The 20,458-nt window shown below is 40.4% G+C and overlaps 2 protein-coding genes across 4 annotated transcripts in view; both read left to right on the top strand.

The window, feature by feature from the left end:
* The window catches only part of BMT2 (base methyltransferase of 25S rRNA 2 homolog), a 115,727-nt gene extending 103,508 nt beyond the window's left edge, over positions 1-12,219 (top strand). The window contains exons 5-6 of one of the 2 annotated variants that reach the window (XM_054726454.1): positions 2,286-2,684; positions 11,460-12,219. In XM_054726454.1, the coding sequence (XP_054582429.1) occupies positions 2,286-2,684; positions 11,460-11,531 (471 nt within the window). In that variant the 3' untranslated portion in view covers positions 11,532-12,219. Of the gene's footprint in view, positions 1-2,285; positions 2,936-11,459 lie in introns of those variants that run through there. The other variant, XM_008152398.3, reaches the window with a different exon arrangement.
* A 3,400-nt stretch (positions 12,220-15,619) lies between these two features.
* The window catches only part of TMEM168 (transmembrane protein 168), a 37,410-nt gene continuing 32,571 nt past the window's right edge, over positions 15,620-20,458 (top strand). The window contains exon 1 of one of the 2 annotated variants that reach the window (XM_028127033.2): positions 15,620-15,884. The gene's annotated coding sequence lies outside the window, so the exon portion shown is untranslated. Of the gene's footprint in view, positions 15,885-16,454; positions 16,496-20,458 lie in introns of those variants that run through there. The other variant, XM_054726229.1, reaches the window with a different exon arrangement.

Here is a 20,458-nt window from a genome sequence, read left to right on the forward strand (position 1 = left end):
ACTGTAGCACCATGTACTGGAAAACAAGAAAGAACTCTACTTGTCAACCTTCAGGGTACCCATTTCAGCTACAAAGACAAACATAGACTCAGAATGAGGGGTGGAAGATGATAATCCAAGAAATGGTATCCAGAGAAAAGTGTGTGTCATTGTACTTATATTTGACAAAATAGATTTCAAGATGATAAGAGTAAAAAGAGACAAATATTTACTTTTATACTGTTAAACGGGACAATACATCAAGAAGACAACTCTTCTTAATATATATGCACCCAATCTGGTGCACAACTACTAACAGAACTAAAGGGAGAAACAGGCCAAAACTCATAGTAGGGGACTTAAATACTGGCAATGTCCAGCTCAAGTGATGGGGGACGTTTTGCCACTGGGACCTACAGGATACATATTAAATAAGGCCATTCTACCAAGCGCAGGAGATTATGTAGAAACAAACACAGGGAGACTGCCAAAATGAGGAAACAGAGATATATCCCAAATGAAAGAACAGGACAGAACTCCAATAAAACAACTAAACAAAATGGAGACAGACAGTCTACCAGATGCAAAGTTCAAAACACGGGTTATAAGGATGTTCTGTGATCTCAGTGAGGACTTCTACAAAGAGATAGGAATTATAAAAAAGAACCAGTCAGAAATGAAGAATACCTTAACTGAAATGCAGAATGTATTATATAGGGAATTACTAGTAACAGTGGAGTACATAAAGCAGAGAATCAAATCATATATTTGGAAGGTAACAAAGCAGAAAACACCCAATCAGAACAGCAAAAAATAAGAAAAATCCAAACAAATGAAGATAGTATAATGATCTTCTGGGACAACTTCAAGCATATCAACATTTATATCATGGCAGTGCCAGAAGGTGAAGAGAGAGAGCAAGGAATTGAAAACGTACGTGATGGCAGCAAACTTCTCTAACCTGGTGAAGGAAATAGACATACAAGTCCAGGAAGCACAGAGAATCCCAAGCAAGATGAACTCAAAGAGGCCCACACCAAGGCACATCATAATTAAAATGGCAGAGGTTAAAGACAGAGAATCTTAATAATATAATATTATATAGGGAATTACTAGTATTAAATAATAAAATGGCAATAAGTACATATCTATCAACAATTACTTTAAATGAAATGGATTAAATGCTCCAATCAAAAAGCATATGGAAGCTGAATAGATAAGAAAACAAGACCCTTATATACACTGTCTACAAGACACTCCAGATCAAAAGATTGATCAAAGATTGAAAATAAAGAGATGAAAAAGATATTTCATGCAAATGGAAACAATTGAAAGCTGGGACAGCAATACTTATACCAGACAAAATAGACTTTAAAGCAAAGGCTATATAATAAGAGACAAAGAAGGGCTCAGCAATTCTAGTTCTGGGTATTTTTCCAAAGAAAAGGAAAACACTAAATCGAAAAGATAGAGACATCCATATGTTTATTGCAGAATTATTTGCAATAGCCAATATGTGGAAGCAACCTAAGTGTTCATCAATGGATGAATGGATAAAGAAGAAGTTGTGTATATATACAAGGTGAAGCAAAAGTAGATTTACAGATGTGAGTACATGAAACAGTTTATTCATATATTATTATTTATTAATTCTTGTATTATTCTTATACGAACAACTGTAAAGCTACTTTTGCTCCACCCTGTATACAATGGAATATGACTCCACCATAAAAACATATAAAATCTTGCCATCTGCAACAACATGGATGGACCTAGAGGCTATTGTGCTGAGTGCAGTAAGTACAGCATAGGGAATGTAGTCAGTATATTTTAATAAGTATGGTGTTAGATGAGTATTAGATTTATTGGGGTGATCATTTAATAAATTATGTAATGTCTAATCACTGCGTTGTATACATGAAACTAATAATAATGTATGTCAACTGTAATTGAAAAGTAAAAAAGTACTTAACATAAAAAGAAAACATTTCTGTTAAATCTTACCTCAATTAAATTTCAAATAAGCCCTTATTTTTTAAAGATAAGTATCTTAAAAATATTTCTGATTTCAAATTACATGTTTTTAAATGGCAACTAGAAATTATCTAGGATGAATTACTCTGTGATTATTTTGACTAAAAGTTTTGACTGAATAACTGTGCAAATGGAATAATTTAGAAGGGAAAGGTGCATAACTAAAGTTTGAATTATATAGAAATGCTTTGAAATAGTTTGTTATAAATTCTATGTAATAAGGTGGAAGTAATTGTGGAATTCTAATGTGCCTTGTTTTTCCCCTTCTGCAGAGTGTATATAAATGTGACTTCCTGAACTTGCAGCTTCAGCAACCACTCCAGCTTGCACAGGATGCTATAGATGCCTTTTTGAAGCAGCTGAAAAACCCTATTGATTCTCTTCCTGGAGAACTTTTCCATGTGGTTGTTTTCTCTCTCCTTCTTTCTTATTTTCCATCACCTTACCAGAGATGGATTTGCTGCAAGAAAGCGCATGAACTGTTAATGTTAAATGGTTTATTGCTTATCATCACACCTGATTCCTCCCATCAGAATCGTCATGCTATGATGATGAAAAGCTGGAAGATTGCTATAGAGTCCCTGGGCTTTAAACGTTTCAAGTATTCAAAATTTTCACATATGCATCTGATGGCATTTAGAAAAATATCCCTAAAAACTACAAGTGACTTGGTAAGTAGGAACTACCCTGGGATGTTATATATTCCTCAAGATTTCAACAGTATAGAAGATGAGGACTATTCTAACACTTCCTGCTATGTTCGATCAGATATAGAAGATGAACAACTGGCATATGGTTTTACAGAGCTCCCTGATGCTCCCTACGACTCAGATTCTGGAGAAAGTCAAGCCAGCTCCATTCCTTTCTATGAACTAGAAGATCCCATATTGCTTTTAAGTTAATATATAAGCAGAAAACCTTTCATCCCAGACTCCTAAACTAATTGCTTACACTAATGGGAAATACTAGCATGAACTCAGTACTTAAAACCTGGTTTGCAAAGGAGAAATGCAAAGGTTAACAGAGTTTGCTATTTTTTTCTACTTTTGGATTTTAAAATTTATTCTTATATAGAAATCTTAAAGTTTCATGTAGAGTGTGACTCTTGTCATAGCAGAAACCACTGTTACATTAGCATTTAGCACTCAGATATGAATCATAGAAAGATACCTTTTTCTTAGTATTGTGAAAAATGAAGCATAATTTGCTATGTATTTTTTTCATATTTTCAATGTTGACTTTAAACTATTACAATATGAAACTTTGAGATATGTAGAAAATTGTAGATTGCACTTTGATGGTTAACCAGTTAAGTGTATCACAGAAATAGGTTGATGTAGTTGTTTTGTGATGCGCTTATTCTTTTTTCTAACTAAATTGCTATCTGTTGCAAAAAGCCTTTCTTTTTTTTTTTCAGTTTTATCTGATGATCCAATATTTCTTGAACTTTTTGGAATTGATAGTAATTTTTGTCCTTGTTCTTGCTCATTTGGCAACATCAGATACTGGGGGAGAGATTTCCCCCTAAATATGTATTGTAATTTGATTAGCACAGTACAAAAACCATTGCCAAAGTAGAGTTTTCATAACTTTCTTGTTGATTTGAGCCTTGGTGTTAAATATATTTAACTGTGCAAGTTCACTTTTGTTTTTTTTAATTTAGAATTCATTTACAAGTTATTCTATTAAAGTAAGGAACAATATAATACTCAATATTGACCTAAAATACCTTTGTGAAAGGGTTTGCACTTGTAAGAGAGCTTATGTTTTATCTAGACTAACTTTTTGTAAAGGGTCCTCACCTTTCCACTAAGGAGGTATACTGCACTATAAGTCTGAAATTATATAGAAAAAAAATTAAAAGTAACCTCTGCTGGTAGTCTCATAAAATAGTTTTGAGCTTTTGGTATTCTTATTTCTATATAAATGCTAACTAAAATTTTCCTTTGAAAATATAAATCATTCATTGGCTGTGGAAATTTTCCCTTTCCACATTGATAAATCTTTCTGTGTTTCTGAATCAGAAGCAAATGGTTAAGGAGAAATATATGTCCAAACAAGACAAGATTTAGTTTAAATAGCTAAGAATATTTAGTCTATGTTGTCTTATCAGCCAGAAATTGTCATGTAAATTATCATTTTTTAAGGGTGCCACTGTGTGGATTTTTTTTTCAAGTGGTTTTTACATTAAAATTACCTCATACTGAGGTTTTTGCACTGAAATATCAGTTTCAGATTTCATGGTTAATGTGTGTGTGTGTGTGTGTGTGTGTGTGTGTGTGTGTGTGTGTGTGTGTTTAAAGAAAACTTGTATTTTCAATAGTTGATCCTAAATTTCATAAACTGCACTTCTTGACTCTGGTAAAATTGATGTTTTTGTGCTTATTGTGAATTGCCATAGTTAATTTTGAATGTCAAACTTTATTTAGAAGTACAAAGTGTATCTTTTAAGATACAAATGGTTGAATGTGTGTACCTGATATTTCAAATTAAATTTCACATTCTGAAACAATGAAAGTAATAAGATTGTAATTAACCTAAAAAGGTCAGTTAACTAAATACAATAAATATTGGTTGCTCAAATATGCAAGAAGTAACTTGAAATTTTTCCTTTATTTTCAATTGCTTTTAATAGGTTCTTTAATAATTAAGATTGCCTTTTTCTTTCCAGTTAGGCACTGCAGGTCAAGTCTTGTAGCTCCCCTAAAAGAAAGAAAAAAAAAAGTGTTTTAGTAATACTTCTTTTACCATATTGTTTTCTTTGATTTGACTAAATACTATCTTAACCCTTTGCGCTCGCTTGCTTTTTTCTCGATTCCTTTATTCTAATGCTAACCGTGTCGAGTCACACTCGACATCCGAGTGCAAAAGGTTAAGGGCAAAGAAAAAAAAATATACCAATGAAAGTGCTTTGAAAGTAAATGAAAACAGTGCTTTTGAGATCCTTGTGTAGGTACTACCTTGGAGTCAGCATTTGTATTACAGCTAAATGTTGGTACTATAAATTCTTCCAATTTTTTTACAGATGTTGATTCTGCTTATGCTCTGAAGTGGGCATGATGTATTTTAAGTAGTAGTTTACAGAAAAATCTCTTTATAAAACCTATACTTTCACTTATTATAAGTTTCTTTGAATTTATAAATATAATTTGTTATTGTAAATTCAGCTTGTTCAAATTAGTTTAGTAAGGATTATTTTTTTATTAAACGAACACATACTCTATCAAAGCCAATTCAACGTATAAGTGTTAAAATATAAATAGTCATGTGGCTTGGTATGTAATGTCAAGACAAGTCAATAGAGCCTTCTAATACTGTATTAATATGGATACTCTTGAGAATGATTTCATTTGGATATAAAGAAGTAAGGGTCCGCCTGATGCATTCACAATTAGATTCTCCAAAATAATTTGGTGTTTCAGAAACACATGATCCTTTGGTTGGATTCTTTAAGATCAGTTGGTTTATATCATAGTTGCCAAGTGGTGGGAGGTGGCATACCTGAAAGTGTTTGTTGTATTTTTTCACAATTTGTGAACAATGCACATTTATTACAATTTTTTAATTTTCTAATATACATTGTCCATTACTTGTAAACTGAATGTTTTGTGGGTTTTGACCCACCTCATTAAGTGGTTTCAAAATGGGGAGGCAATTTAAAACTTGAATGACTTAGAATTTTCTCGCTATGTTCATCTAGTCACTGTTTGTCAACCATATCATACTCCACTTCCCTTGAAAGTTATTTACATCAGAGATAATTTTGGAACTCAGCAAGTAACAATCATAGTTTCTAAATTGCCACAGGCCTTTTTCACTAAGAATCCAAAAGATAACATATTTCCCAAAGCCAGGCATGGATGAATGAGACATTCACCGGAAATAAGGTAGATGGGTGATTGCTGGGAAGAAGACCCCTAAGCAGGCCAAATCCCTGGACACTGCCAGCAAGAAAAAGATACTTAGGAAACAGACCAGAAACAGACGGTCATCGGAGCTTAATGTTTTCTAACACCATTGCAGCACTAGCACAGATTACAGTACCAGAGCATAGGTTGCTGTGAAAACAGTGGGGACCTGGGGATTTTAAAGTAATAAGATAACATTTTTATAAAGAAGAAAGGTGATGATCTGCAGCTGTGTTATCAGAAGAATTATCAAAATAGGAGGGACCCTGTTGGCGTGGAGAATGGTGCCAATTGGAATGAGGAGCTACAGAATAAGTGCTAGGATGCCACAAGCTATCTCTTTAGTCTTGCTTGATTCTTTAATTGAAGATTAATTACTACACTATTATACTGGACTAGGTGCTATAAGGAATAAATACTGTGCTCTTCAGAGCTGACCATGTAACTTTAAAAAAAAATAGCATTAACATGAGATAACAAAAAAAAAAACTTTAAAATTGCATAACAGCATATTCTTGTATTGCAACAACTTGTGGTACCTATCAATGAAATCTGTTCACATGACCTTTTGGATGATTCTTCATAGCCAATCTAGATTCATTTTACTTAAATATGGGTATCCCTCATGGAAGTGCCAAATGTAAATGATGTTGTTACTCCCTAACTCTCCCTCAGCGATCCTCACTCACTCCTACAGCTTCTATGTTGAAACCCCGGGGTGGGGAGGGACAAGCCTTTGCCCACCTTTGCACTAGCAAGTCCCTCCGCCTAGAATGCCTTTGTTTTATACTGGATTTGCAAGGCTAGTTTGTTATTAAGGTTTTAGCTTACATATAACCTCCTTAGGAGTACAGCTGAACAAAAGAGTGGGGGTTTGGCTGCCTGCTGTAAGGAAAGCCAAACTTTTGAGGCAGGTGCTGGTGCAAAAGGAAAGAGATTTTATTCAGGAGCCACACCGCAGGACCTGGGAGAATGGTGAACTCCTGTCTCAGAGACCATCTTCTCTTCCTGCTCAAGCCCCCTGTTCTTACAGGGATAAGGAGGGGAGGGCCTCCCCCCCCCCCCATCCTCTTACCTTGTTAGCTTTTGGCAGGCTTGAGACCCTATCTAGTCATCTTCCTAGCTTTCAGCTCATCCAGTGCCCTATCCATTCATATTTCTAGGTTTTGGCATACTCAGTATAAACCTCCCCCTGCGCCATCTTGGCCAGCGGAGGAAGACTCCCCGGTGCTCTGCCTGCCTGACTGTGGTCACAACTGCCCCCTTCAAAACTCTGGACCCTTGTTATCTCAGGGTAAATGAATGGCGGTCTCATCTTCTGTAGTTTCTTCAGCTGTCAAAGGGCACAGTCTTACCTCTCCCCAGAACCAGAGATGCTTACTATCTACTAAAAGGAGAGGTGGATCAAGAACGGAGGGAAGCCTTTATGTGAGGGAGGAGGATCCTGTCTTCAGAAGATGGTATAGTATACATGGTGACTAGAGGATGGAACTATTGAACAAGTAAAGCTGGTAGACTGCTTCACATTTTGAGAGCCAGTGTTGTTAATGGGCTTCCAGAGTGAGACCTATTGTGCAAACAAGTGTTTAGTGAGGGATGTGCCTACTAGTGCAGGGGAAATAGTAGTAAAATCAGAAACTGGATAAACTAAAGGATCCCCATGATCTAATCCAGAGCAGGGCTTTGGGTGGCACATCCAATAGCAGGATAAATTTTCCAAGGAAACCTCTGTCTGGGAAATGCAGAATAAAATAAAAAGTAACCTTGTCGCTTGGTTTGGGAGGCACTGTCCCTTTCTGAAAGAGGAATTTTAAACCTCTTTCAGGAGTGCAGGTCCAGCTCTGCAGTATCAACAGCAGCAGCAAGATCGAGTCCTCCTCGGCTGGTGCCCACTTTATCTGTGTGTGGTGGATCCAAGGCTTGATTGAAGAGTGTGTTGTCAGCAGGACGTCATAGAGACCGGCCCATTGCTTGGCCCACTGCTGCTCAGGACCTTGAATCTTCCAGGTCTTTATTAAAACTCGGCCTCCCGGCTGGAATGGGTGTAAGGGCTCGTCAGACAGGTAGATAGACCTGCAGTGAGCCAACGTGTTAGTGTTTGCCCTAAGTGTTGTACATATGGTTTTTACATTTTTTATTCATGTTTTAAATCTAAAGGAGATGTTCCTAAAACAGAAACTTGGAAGGATCTCCCATAAACTTTCAAAAGGGCTTAATTTAAGCCCACTGCAGAGCACTACCCTAATCCAGAACAAGGCAATAGAGATCCTGGTCCCATTTCAAATGTGTTACCTGGCATATTTTCACCAGGGTCATCTTTATTATTGGTTCATTTTCTCAGTCTTCCCCGTAGATTGGGGTCTCCAAGATGCATGTAGTTTTTACTGAGTATGTAGTGCCTCTCCTATTCTTTCTTCTGGGCGATTTTTGAAGTGAACAATGGTCCATTGTCACTTTGAATGTTGAAAGAAAGACCAAACCTAGGGATTCTTTTTTTTTCTTCTAAATATATTTTTATTGATTTCAGAGAGGAAGGGAGAGAGAGACATCATTGGTAAGAGAGAATCATTGATCAGCTGCCTCCCGCATGCCCCACACTGAGGATTGAGCCCATCACCCAGGAATTAAACCAGTGACCTCTTGGTTCCTGGGTCAATGCTCCACTGCTGACCATACCCAGTGGGGCTAGGGATTACTTCTTTGAATGGCCTTGTTATTCCAGTTGCCTTCTCAGTGCTATTGGGACAGGTATGCTTCTACCCATCCAGAAAAGGTATCTACAAAAACTAACAGAAATTTAAAGTTTCCTATGGTTTTAGGCATCTGTGTAAAGTCAAATTGCTAGTCCTCACACAGGCATATCCCTTTATATTGTTCTCCCTTTCCTGTTGGAGCACATTCTGTTTTAGGATTGCTTTTGGCAGGTTGTTTTGGGCACATATCTGACAGGCTTGTATAATCTTCTGAATAATCCTTTGTAAATGAGGGCTCTTCAAATGTGGTCTAATGAGGTCCATTAAAGCATCCCTTCCACAATGGGTCTCTTCATGTAGGTGTCTGAGGATGAGATATCCTAGAGCTTCAAGGAGAAAGATCATACCCTAAGTGTTGAACTCCCATATAGAATTAGGGTCATTGTTAGAGATTCCCCATTCATGGGCCATTTCTTACGTCATTCTGTGCAATGAGGTTTAAATTCTGACACGTTCCAGTGGAGAATTAGAATCCCAAGAAGTGGCGGCCCTCAGATGACTTGTCTTGCTGCTTTATCAGCAGTTTGGTTTCCCTGGCTTGTTTGGGAATGGTCCTTCTGGTGTCCTGGGCAGTGCATTATGGCAATCTGATTTGGTAGATTAACCGCCTCTAGCAATTTTACAATTTCTTTTGCATGTTTGATGCACTTATTTATTCCCCAAGGTTAAGATCCCTCTTTCTTTTCATGTTGCTCCATGAGCACGGACGCCATGAAAGCATATTTAGGGTCAGTTTAGATGTTAATATTTTTCCCTGGGATAATTCTAAGGCTCTTGTGAGGGCTATCAGTTCAGCCTTTTGTGCTGAGGTGCCTACAGCAAGGACGTGGACTCCTATTACCATGTCTGTGGTGACTACCAAGTACCCGCTCGTTGTTGACCATTCTCCATGAAGCTGCTCCCATCTGTATACAATTTCCAGTCAGGTTCTGTCAGCAGCTGGTTCAATAGATGCAGTCTGCTGGAATAAATTTTGTCAATGATTTCTAAGCAATCGTGTTGGAGGTATGAATTTCCCTCCGAGACTGAGAGTAGAGTGGCCTAGTTTAAAGTAGTAGTAGTTTGTAAGGTAACATTTGGGTTGTCTAATAAAATGGCCTGATATTTTGCCATGCACCCTGCAATGACCCTCCTTTCTGTTCTATCAGGGTTAGGACCTAGTGTGGTACAAATATGATAGTAGGTTGCCCCAAAGTGAATTTCTCTGTTTCCTGTTAGGATGTCACAGATAGCTGCTATTGCCCAGCATCATGGTGGTCATTCTTTTGACCTGTGATCTACTTTCTTTAAGGGATAGGCTGTGGGTTGAAGAGTATTTCCCAGGATCTAAGTTAGAAACCCAAGTCCAATTCCTTGCTTTTAATAAGTGTATATTTTGAAAGGTTTCTGTAAATTGGGCAATCCTAGTACGGGAACCTAAACTATTTTACTTCATAGTGTTAAATGCCTGATAGTCCCTTGTCCATTCAAGAAGTTCAGAGTCCAAACCTTAGAAGACTTATGCAGTGGTTTTGCTATAAGGCCAAAGTTTGGAATCCAAATTCGGCAAAACCCTGTAATCTCTCAGAATCTACGAAGCTGCCTCCAGTTCTCCAGGTTTTTTATTGTAGTGATGGCTTATTTCAATCAACCACAAAGTTCCTAATGCCCTGTTTTAGTTGGAATCCCAGGTATGTCACCTCCTGTTTTAAAACTGGGCCTTATGAGGCAACACTTTATATCCTTTTTCTCTGCCAAATGATTCAGAAATGGGTGGTATTGAGCAAACAGTCTTCCTAAATATTGTTAGCTATTAGCAAGTTGTCTACATACTGTTAAAGAATTACCAATTTCAGTTGAATATCCCATAAATCTTTTGCTAATATTTTCCCAAATATGGCTGGGAAATTCACAGTCCAAGTATTGAAGCATGGCTTTAGTTTCTGGGTTCTGCCATTCAATGGCAAATAACAGTTGAGCTTGTTCATCTCTTGTGATGCAGGAAAGAGCATCCTTCAAGTCTAGTATTGAAAACCATTTGCTATGCCCAGGTATCTTGTTCAACAAAGTATAAGAGTTGGGCTTCATAGGATGAATGTCCTGAACAATATCATGTATGGCCCTAAGATAGAAACATCAATGATGAGAGAGAAGCATTGATTGGCTGCCTCCTGCACGCCCCCTACTGAGGATCCAACCCATAACCTGGGCATGTGCCCTTGATCGGAATCGAACCAGTGACCCTTCAGTCCGCAGGCCAACGCTCTATCCACTGAACCAAACCGGCTAGGGCTGGTTTTGTTTTTATATTAATTACTTATTATCCTAATTTGTGCTTCAGAAAAGTCTCAATTGGTAGAAAATTGGTAGATCAATGCTAAGTGACTTGGAGCTATATATTTTTCCCCTCTGCTTGCCCCTACCTGTTTAAATTTCTTATATCAACTCATCCTACTTTCTCACCATGTCTCTCAATACTATCAAATTTCTATCTCCCTCTTGTTGCAGTAAAAGAATTGAAGTTTGTAAACCATCATTAGCTTTACTACATTTTTTAAAGGAAGATTTAACTACTTGATCTCTTCAACTCTACAAGAGTAGTGCTCCAGCAGTCTAAATTTGTGTAAGAGATACCTTCATTATTCCAACTACTTTCCACTGGCTTTATATCCAGATAGTTTTCCATCAGTCACATAGTAGGGATACAACACTTAGTAACTAGTGTTTATTTTAGCAAGTAGCCTTAATAATCCTGTTTCTTTCTTCAATCTTGTCTGTTCTGTTCCCTCCATGCACATTTCAACAGGTGTTCTTAGTCCACTGGGTGAAATTCTGGTCTGGAGGATACAGGCCTTGCCTGCATAGAAGCAAGTATTGAAGAATAAATGTTCCTGCTATTAGAATCTTTACATTGCCATCAATAACTGCATTTGAAATCTCCTGTCACTGAAATGGTTCCCAGGTGATTGTTTTATTTCCAGGTGTTTGGCTGTGGATGTGCCAGATGTCAGGAATAGACCCTGATATTTCTAATAAATTTCAAAATAAATGTTGCCAAGCAAAGGGGATTTAGATCATGCTCTGGAGGGCCTCAGGTGCCAGACTGAGCTTAGGCTTCATTCTTTAGCCTAGCGATTTTCAATCTGTGTGCAACAATTTTTAAAACATTCAGGGGCACTGACCTCTTTTTCCCTTAGCAGTGGTCGGCAAACTGCGGCTCGCGAGCCACATGTGGTTCTTTGGCCCCTTGAGTGTGACTCTTCCACAAAATACCACGGCCTGGGTGAGTCTATTTTGAAGAAGTGGCGTTAGAAGTTTAAGTTTAAAAAATTGGGCTCTCAAAAGAAATTTCAATCGTTGTACTGTTGATATTTGGCTCTGTTGACTAAGGAGTTTGCCGACCACTGCCTTAGAGTGTCAAATTAAAAAAATGACAATAGCCAACACAACAACAGCCATCAGATATGAATGCCCTGTCTTGAACAATAAACATGTAAGTCATATAACAGTGTTGGATCTTATTGGTCATGTTGCATACTTAACACAATAAAATTGTGTCTGATTAATTCTTGGTACCAGAAATTTTTATATACAAGTACAGGCACCTGATTTTTTTTAAAGTCCTCTGGAACAAAAAGGTAGGTAATTACCATTTTTTTGTAAGTCGATCAAAATTATAACTATTTTTTGTCAGATCTGCAAAATTTTTTTTTCAGTGTGTTGCAGAAATTTAATGATTAGTTTATGTGTGCCATACGATAAAAAAGGTTGTAGCCTATAAAAGTCATTGATTTCGATCGAAGAAGTGTCACAGAGTGGTGCTCTAAGTTCAGTGAGGGGACCAGTGTGACGCACTATTAGTCTGGGGTGAGGCTGACATCAAGCAAATACTAGTAGGTAACTGAAGTAATTCAGGCGCTAGGACCTCAACTAGAGTACTGACCATGGAAGTTAAAAGAAAATGCATGAAATATAGTGGATAAAAATGAGCAACACTTGGCCTTCACAATTATCAGGTTCTTTTAGTAAATACTAGTAGCCTTCAACAACAGAAGATTTATGACACCTACACATCTCCTCCCTCGCTACTTGTAGTGTCTTACAGTGAAAACAAGTCTCAGACTTAATACTACTACATAAATAAATATTTAATAAGTAGGCACACAAAAACTACACAAACAATATTTTGTGACGAAGTACTAAACAGCAGTCTAGACACAAGGGGCCATTCTGAAGGGTATCAGTCTGCTAGAGTCAGCAAAGTCTTATACCACATTTATGCAAGGACGGAAGTGCCTGTACAATACTCTAGCCATGTATCTCGAATACCTGTTATTTCCACAATGAAACATTATTTCTAATCCTTTGTGCTAATTAACATTCCTCTAATGAAGATTTACATAGTGATATTGGAAGCACTTCTGCATCCAACTAATGGTGAAGATTCCTGATTCGTCTTTCAGATGCTAATTACTCACCCTGGAGTGTGCAGATTGAAGTTAACACAAGCACAGACATCTCTCATTGGAGTATTTTAAAACTGACTGACAAGAGATTGGATTTACAGGGTGATCACATTGTAAATCATATAAAAGTCTAATCACTATGTAGTATACCTGAAACTATATATTGTATGTCAACTGTAAGTGAAAAATTTTTTTTTAATTTAAAGTATACTGACAAGATAAGCATCAAAAATGGTTTCAAGATCGCAAGGTAGAAAACGATGTCTGAAGAAGATGAAAAAGCACTGTTTGAAAAAGGAATATTAGTGCTAACGAGAAAACATCTGTGGCTGATTTAAGCAGGAAAGAAATGTATTAGAGGATATTGGGTAGCTCAAAGGCCTTCTGGACATTGAGGCTTGGACAAGCATGGTCAAAATGACAGTGACGACAGACCACAGCCATGATGGAGGGCTCTGGGACTGCTGTCACCATCATCACACATCTTGAATCACTGAACCACTAACACTGGACGCCTGGCACCACCACTAGAACCACAATGGCTTTTGCCCCAGGAGCCACCTGCAGTTACCCAGGGTGTGCCCACTTTTTTTTTAATCAATAGCTTCTCGGTGGTGCACAGGATTGGCTAAGCAAATATTTGGCATTTCAGTCTCAACCAACAGACTCGCAGTTAGGGATTTCTCCAACACAGAAGGGAGTTTCCAGGGCAGTGGTACAAATTAAAATAACAAAAGGGTAAATGTCCGTTAAAAGCAAATTGAACTAGAAGTAATGATGATGTATTCAAGTATAAACATCTAGTAGACAATTGTGTGGCAGGATAGTAAGAAGCTAGGAAAATTCCTGGGCAGTGGAATAGGGAAACTGAGACAAGAAAATCACACAAGGCCAGTTTGAGCAGCTTGCAGCCAGCTCGTGAATCACAAGGCCTTATCTTCCCCAACCAAGGACACTTGGTGAAAGCAAATGGTTTATACCTCCCCTCCCTAACCAGAGGATAGGTAACTTAAATCACCCTGGTCTGGAAAATAAAGAACAAAGGCCCAGTTAATGCCATTTGTGTCAGCTAAACCCAAGGACAGATAATGTCTGGTAACAAATAACAAAACCCCATCAAAGCCAGACAGAGCTAAGATAACAGTAAAAGAGACCAAAGAATAACCCCAAACTCCCCTATACTCTCATTTTGATGCATCAGCATATTAAAACTGCACCTGGTCAGGACACAAGCCCTGGTTGCAGGCTCAATCCCCAGTGTGGGGCATATAGGAGGCAGCTCTTCTGCCTAGACTTATTTTGGAAAAAAGAAAAAGACCCATATAAACAAATCAGAAATGAAAGAGAATTACCACACACATCACAGATTTACGAAGAATCATACTAGAATACTATGAAAGACTATATGCCTTCAAATTAAATAATCTAGAAGAAATGGATAAATTCCTAGGAATATATAATCTTCCTAGACTGAATCGGGTAGAACTGGGAAATCTAAATAGAGTGATTAGCAGTGAGGAAATGGAAACCATCAAAAACCTCCCAAAATATAAAAGTCCAGGACCAGATGGCTTCCCCATTAAATTCTGCCAAACATTCAGAGAAGATTTGAAACCTCTCCTTCTCAATCTCTTCCAAAAAAATTTCCTCATTTTTTGAGGTGAACATAACTGATACCAAAAGCTGGCAAAGGTAACACACACACACACACACACACACACACACACACACAAATAATAAAACTACACCCCAATGTCTCTGATGAATACAGATGCAAAAATCTTAAACTAAATACGAGCAAATTGAATACAACAATGCATTAAAAAAATAATACATCATGATCAAGCTGGGTGGGGAGAGGTAAAAGAGGGTAATGGGGGATTAATGGTGATAGGAGGCTTGATTTATGGGTGCTGAATACCGAATACAGATGGTGTATTATAAAACTGTACACCTGAAATCTATATAATTTTATTAACCAATATCACTCCAATAAGTTGAAATTTTAAAAGCAAAAAATAAAAATAAAGGGAGTCTGGATTAGAAAAGGAGGCAAGAAGGGCTCTGAAGGGGCGCCTGAGGAGCTTGGGCTTCAGCGGCTCAATGGACACAGCCAGATATCATTCCAAAGGCATTAAAGAGCAGCCACGCCTCCTGCAGTATTCTTTATTTTTTGTTAATCCTCACCAGAGGATATTTTCCCTTTGATTTTAGATAAGAATGGGAGGGAGGGAAAGAGAGAGCGAGCGGGGAAGACATGGATGTGAGACACATAGATCGGTTGCCTCCTGCACCCGCCACCACGCCGGGAATCGAACTTGCAACCCAGCTAAGTGCCCTGGGCCAGGAATCCAACCCGAAACCCTACGGTGCGCGGGCCAGCGCGCTAACCACTGAGCCCACGGGCCAGCGCGCCGCGGTGTTTTCAGAGGCGGAGCGGCCACCCCGCTCCAGTCTGACCGGCCGGAGGAGGCGGCCCGGACGCCTGACGGACGTGACGGGCGCGACCCTGGGTGGTGGTCCCGCGCCCAGATCCCGGCCGCTGCCCAGTCCAGGCCCCGCGGCCAGGGCGGCGGGCTGAGCCCTCGGCGGGGATGCTCGCGCAGGCGGGGCCCCGACCAGGTCCCGGCCGGGAGGCGGGTTTGAAGCGGAGGAGGCCGGGCCTCGCGGGAGGAATCGCGCCGCGCAGTTTGACCCGGGCGGCGTTCCGTAGCGATGCGGCTCCGGCGGCAGGAACATGGCGGCTGTGGCGGGCCGGTACCGGAGTAAGTTTCCTAGACACCGGCCTGTCCTCGTGCGAGCGGCCTCGGGCTCTCCACCCTCCTCCGTTCCCGTCCCGAGTTGCAGGCACAGCCCCTGGGGCCCTCCCCGTACTGTGTGGCCCCGGAGCCGGTCCCGAGGGCTGAGAGTTCTGGTGGCCGCGGCCCAGGCGGGTAGGGAAAGGGGGAGACGGGCGGGCCCCGCGAGACCCGGGCCCGGAGCCCTGGCTCCGCCCCGCCGGCCTCCCGCGGGGTGAGGGCGTCTGCCGCAGGAGGTGAGGGTGGAAGGCGGCCCCCCGGCCTCCCCCCGCGCCTCCGCCCCCTCGTGCAGCGGGGCTCCCAGGTGCGGTCGCCTTCTCCGAAGTGGCGGGGCGCTGGAGACCCCCAGGCTGCTCCGGCCTCGCGTCCCGCCGGAAGGGATGCAAGGAGGGCTGCTGCTGCCCTGTGGCTGCGGGTGCAGTCAGGGTTCGGGGCTCCACTCTCCTTTTAGGGAAAGGGCTCTGTGAATTCACGGAACCGAAGCCCTGCTGCTCCTTGCGTTCGTTAAGCTTTGGACACTTCCCCTGCCTAGAAGGAACTGAAATAGGTTCTGAATGGAAGGCTGTCCCGAGTGACAGGTGTGTCTTGCACTCCCTAGTGAGCCATTGCCTGAGGCTAGGGTTTGGGAGAGAATTTACTGATTTACAGGAATTTGAACGAATGAAGTGAAGGTTGGAGTAAGGCCGAGAAACCATCCAGAAATTCCTGGAATCCCTTAGCTCCACTACTAGTTGTGAGAGATTAGGTGTCTTGTGTATTTTCTTTGTGTAGTAAGTGGTCCATAACTAGTTGGCATTGTTATTAAATATAGTTATTTCTGGATTAGTCTTTGTTTCTTTTAACAATATCTACTTGGTTCCAGACTTTGTGCAAGACATTGGGCATGTAGTACTGACAACAAATTTTCAGAGACTTTGTGATCTAGTGGGGAATGCAGACAAGTGATGATCAGTATTTTCCTGTTTTAGAGGACGTATAGGGATCATACACATGGGTCAGGGGTAGTCTTCCAAGAAAATTATTTAAGCTGAGACATGAAGAGTAGGAGTAAGCCAGGTGCGAGGACTGCCCTGGGGCTAGGAGGAGGGAAGGGAGTGCATCTGGAGAGGGAATAGCATTGAAAAAATGGAAAGATCGGTATGGCTAGAGTACAAAGTTCAAGGGGGAAGTTTACAAGACAGGAGATTTATTCACATCCAAAGCAGAGAGCCAATAAGGTATTTTAAGGAGTTTAGACTTTATTACTAAGGGTGATGGGAAGCGGTTGGAGGGTTTTACACAGCAGAGTGATGTGACAAATTTTGGTTTTAAAAAGGACACATGGAGAGAAGGGCAAGAGTGGATACAGGTCAAGTATAAGATGACGGTGACCAAAATTGGGACTGTGACCTTGGAAAGTAGAAACATTTAAGAGGTGCAGGAAGAAGAGTGGTCAGTACTGGGTAAGGATGAAATATAGGAGGTGAAGGAGAGAGGAAGCTCTGAGGAGTATAAATCAGACTCTGGCCCATTAGATTTCCCATGTACTCGATTATTTTTATTTTTTTTTATCTGCCTCTCAAGTAATTCTCCAGTGATGGCTGGCCAACTGGAAAGGATCGTAATGCTTTGTTGTTTACTCTCTGTTTGAGGCTAATTGTTTGAAGAATATCAGATTAGGAAAAGACTTTTGTAAATTAGCCACTTAAAAGGAATATTCTGCCATGTTGATTTTAGTCCATAATAGTGGCTGCATATATTCCATTGAATGGATGTGCTGTACTTTATTTACCTGTTTACATTTTTTTTTGAGATTTTTGTTTCTGTTAACAATGCAGATCCAAGCTAATGCTTTTATGTCTATCAGGTAGATTAATATGTGTATACTTAGGGGGAGGTAATAATTGAAGACATGGAAATAGATGAGATTGCTCGTAGAAAATATGTAGTAGAAAAGTCTAGGCTTGGGATTGAATGTCTGAAGGTAGGATTGAGAAGAGACTGAGAAGCAGAGATCAATTAAGTAAGAAAGAAAATCTGGAGACTGGTCTTTGGAAGCTAAAGGAAGGACAGGTTTCAGAAGGTGAGAGAAGTCAATAGAGTCAAAGGTTGTTCAAAGAATGTGGAGCATAATGAGTGGAAAGTACCCATTAAGAAGCCTTTAAACCTGTAGAGAATTTTTGTGAGTTTATTTGAACCAAACTGTCGGCAATTGCTGGGAAGAAAATCTCAACAGATTGAGAAAATGCTCCAGAAAATGGCAGTCTTGCATCTTATTTTATACATTACAATCAAAAGAGAAGACATAAGTGGGTTACATGAAATCCATTGGTGTTAGATTAGGGAAGGAAGAGAAAGCAAAGTGGTGAAACCTCGGATTGGACAAAAAGTAAAATGATAGACACATATTTCTTTTCCATAGGATAGTTAACAGTCAACAATTAACTATATTTTATCAGTTTATCAGCAATGTTGTCTATATTTTATCAGTTTCTCATACTTAAATAAAAGATAAAACCAAAATTTACTAATGGAAGATTAGTAAGAACAAGAGGGTTTGTGGTCTCCACTCTGGTGCGGTAGCTGTGCTTTGAGGGGTCCACAAAAAGGAAATTAGTTTGACATTCCAAAGGTATGTTATTATAGATGCAGAAAGACAGTAGACAAGGTTAGTTAAGGTGAAAATTGACCTTTGTCAGGGAAGATTCCAGCCTGGAACTTCCCCACTATAAACTGCTTTTTGTTAAAAAAGTTTTAATTTCAGACCATCTTCTATGGTTATTTTAGGTCTCTGAGTCTGTAAGGCCACCATGCAGGCCTTCCCTGAGCTTGTGAGGTGTAGTATGTGGCTCCTTTTCCTCCAAAGATTTAGGAATTTACTGGCCATTTTAGTACCTGGCAGAGCAGTTTATTGTGGGGTGGGAACCAGAGTTTAGTGATGTGAAAAGTGAAACAATCAAATATTAGTTGTCAAAAGTACAGAAGATTGAATTTCGAGGAGGAGATGTGAATGAGTGAAGATTGTTGTTTTGTTTGTTGTTTCTGGCTGTGTTTTTGTTTTGTTTTGGTGTTGTTTCTGAAAAGAGCTTTGCAAATGTTCGAGTTCTGATGAATAAGAGAAGAGTGGGAGTGTGAAGAAAGAGGAGAGTCTGAAGTTGTGGAAGAGGCAGAGGGGAAGGGATACAGAGTATGTCAGAGATTTAGCCTCAGATAGGGGAGGGACACCCTTCTTTTCTTATACTAGGAGATGTAGGTAGAGGTGGGTTTGTGGTGTGGGAAACTGTGGGAAATAAGTCGTCTGGTGAGAACGCAGTGGGAAGTAGGAGTCAGAGACTGAGGATAGGGAAGAGAGGTTTGGATAGTCACAGAAGGGACAGAGTTTTGACCAGGGAAGCACGGAAGGATGCCTGTGGTTGAGTGATAACCATTTAGCCTAGTGTGTGATCTTTTTTTCCTCTAGCAGTGTTCAGTCATCTGAGTCCAGACTGTACCATCCACCCTTTGAGGATATACAGTATATTCCAATGTATTTGCTGAATGATTGTATAACACAGAGAAATTATGTTAAAAAGTGCAGTGCTGTCTGTATTTTATCAGTTTCTCATACTTAAATAAAAGATAAAACCAAAATTTACTAATGGAAGATATTTTCTGTAGATGTGTATAGAATCTTAAGAAATTATTGAATGAAAATATAATTGAGGAAAATTAGTTACAACTTACTTAATTAAATCAATTTAGCTGTAAAATATCTACTTGTTAAACATGTACAAGTAAAATCCTATCCTATATAATAAAAGCCTAATATGCTAATTGTCCAGTTGACCAGTTGGCCGTTCAACCAACCAAAGTGTAATCTATATATATAAAAGCCTAAGTGACCGGACAACTGGATGACCGGCCAGTAGCTATGACGTGCACTGACCACCAGGGGGCAGACACTCAACACAAGAGCTGCCCCCTGGTGGTCAGTGCACTCCCATAGCAGGAGCACCCCTCAGCTGACTGACAGGCACCAGATGCCAGGCTCCTGGCGGGCAAGCACAGCTACAGCTGCACGAGCCTCTCCCATGGACACTCCCCCTGCATGCCTGAGTGGCAGCAGTGGCAGGCGCAGCAGGGCCAGGATGAGCGGGAGCAGTGCAGAGCCTAGCCTGGGTGCCCAGCCTGGGCTCAGGCTCCTCCCCAGCCTCCTGCTGCTTCCTGCACTACTTTGTGCTGTGCAGGATCCACACAGAGAGCAGGCTGGAGCCTGACGAGCTGATGGGTAAGGCCGGGTTGCGGTGGTGTGGAGGTCCACTGATCCCCGCAGGCAAGGCCGAGGGACCCCACTGGTGCACAAATCCGTGCACCGGGATTCTAGTATGCTAATGATATGCTAAGGCCACTCAGCTGCTCGCTATGACGTGCACTGACCACCAGGGGGCAGACAGTTGACCAGTCAGCCAGTCACTATGATGTGCACTGACCACCAAGAGGCAGACACTCCGACCGGTAGGTTAGCTTGCTGCTGGGGTCTGGCCGATTGGGACTGAGTAAAATGGGCCAGAATGCCCTGCAGC

Source organism: Eptesicus fuscus, chromosome 14, assembly GCF_027574615.1.
Source record: "Eptesicus fuscus isolate TK198812 chromosome 14, DD_ASM_mEF_20220401, whole genome shotgun sequence".
In the NCBI taxonomy this organism is placed as follows: Eukaryota; Metazoa; Chordata; class Mammalia; order Chiroptera; family Vespertilionidae; genus Eptesicus; species Eptesicus fuscus.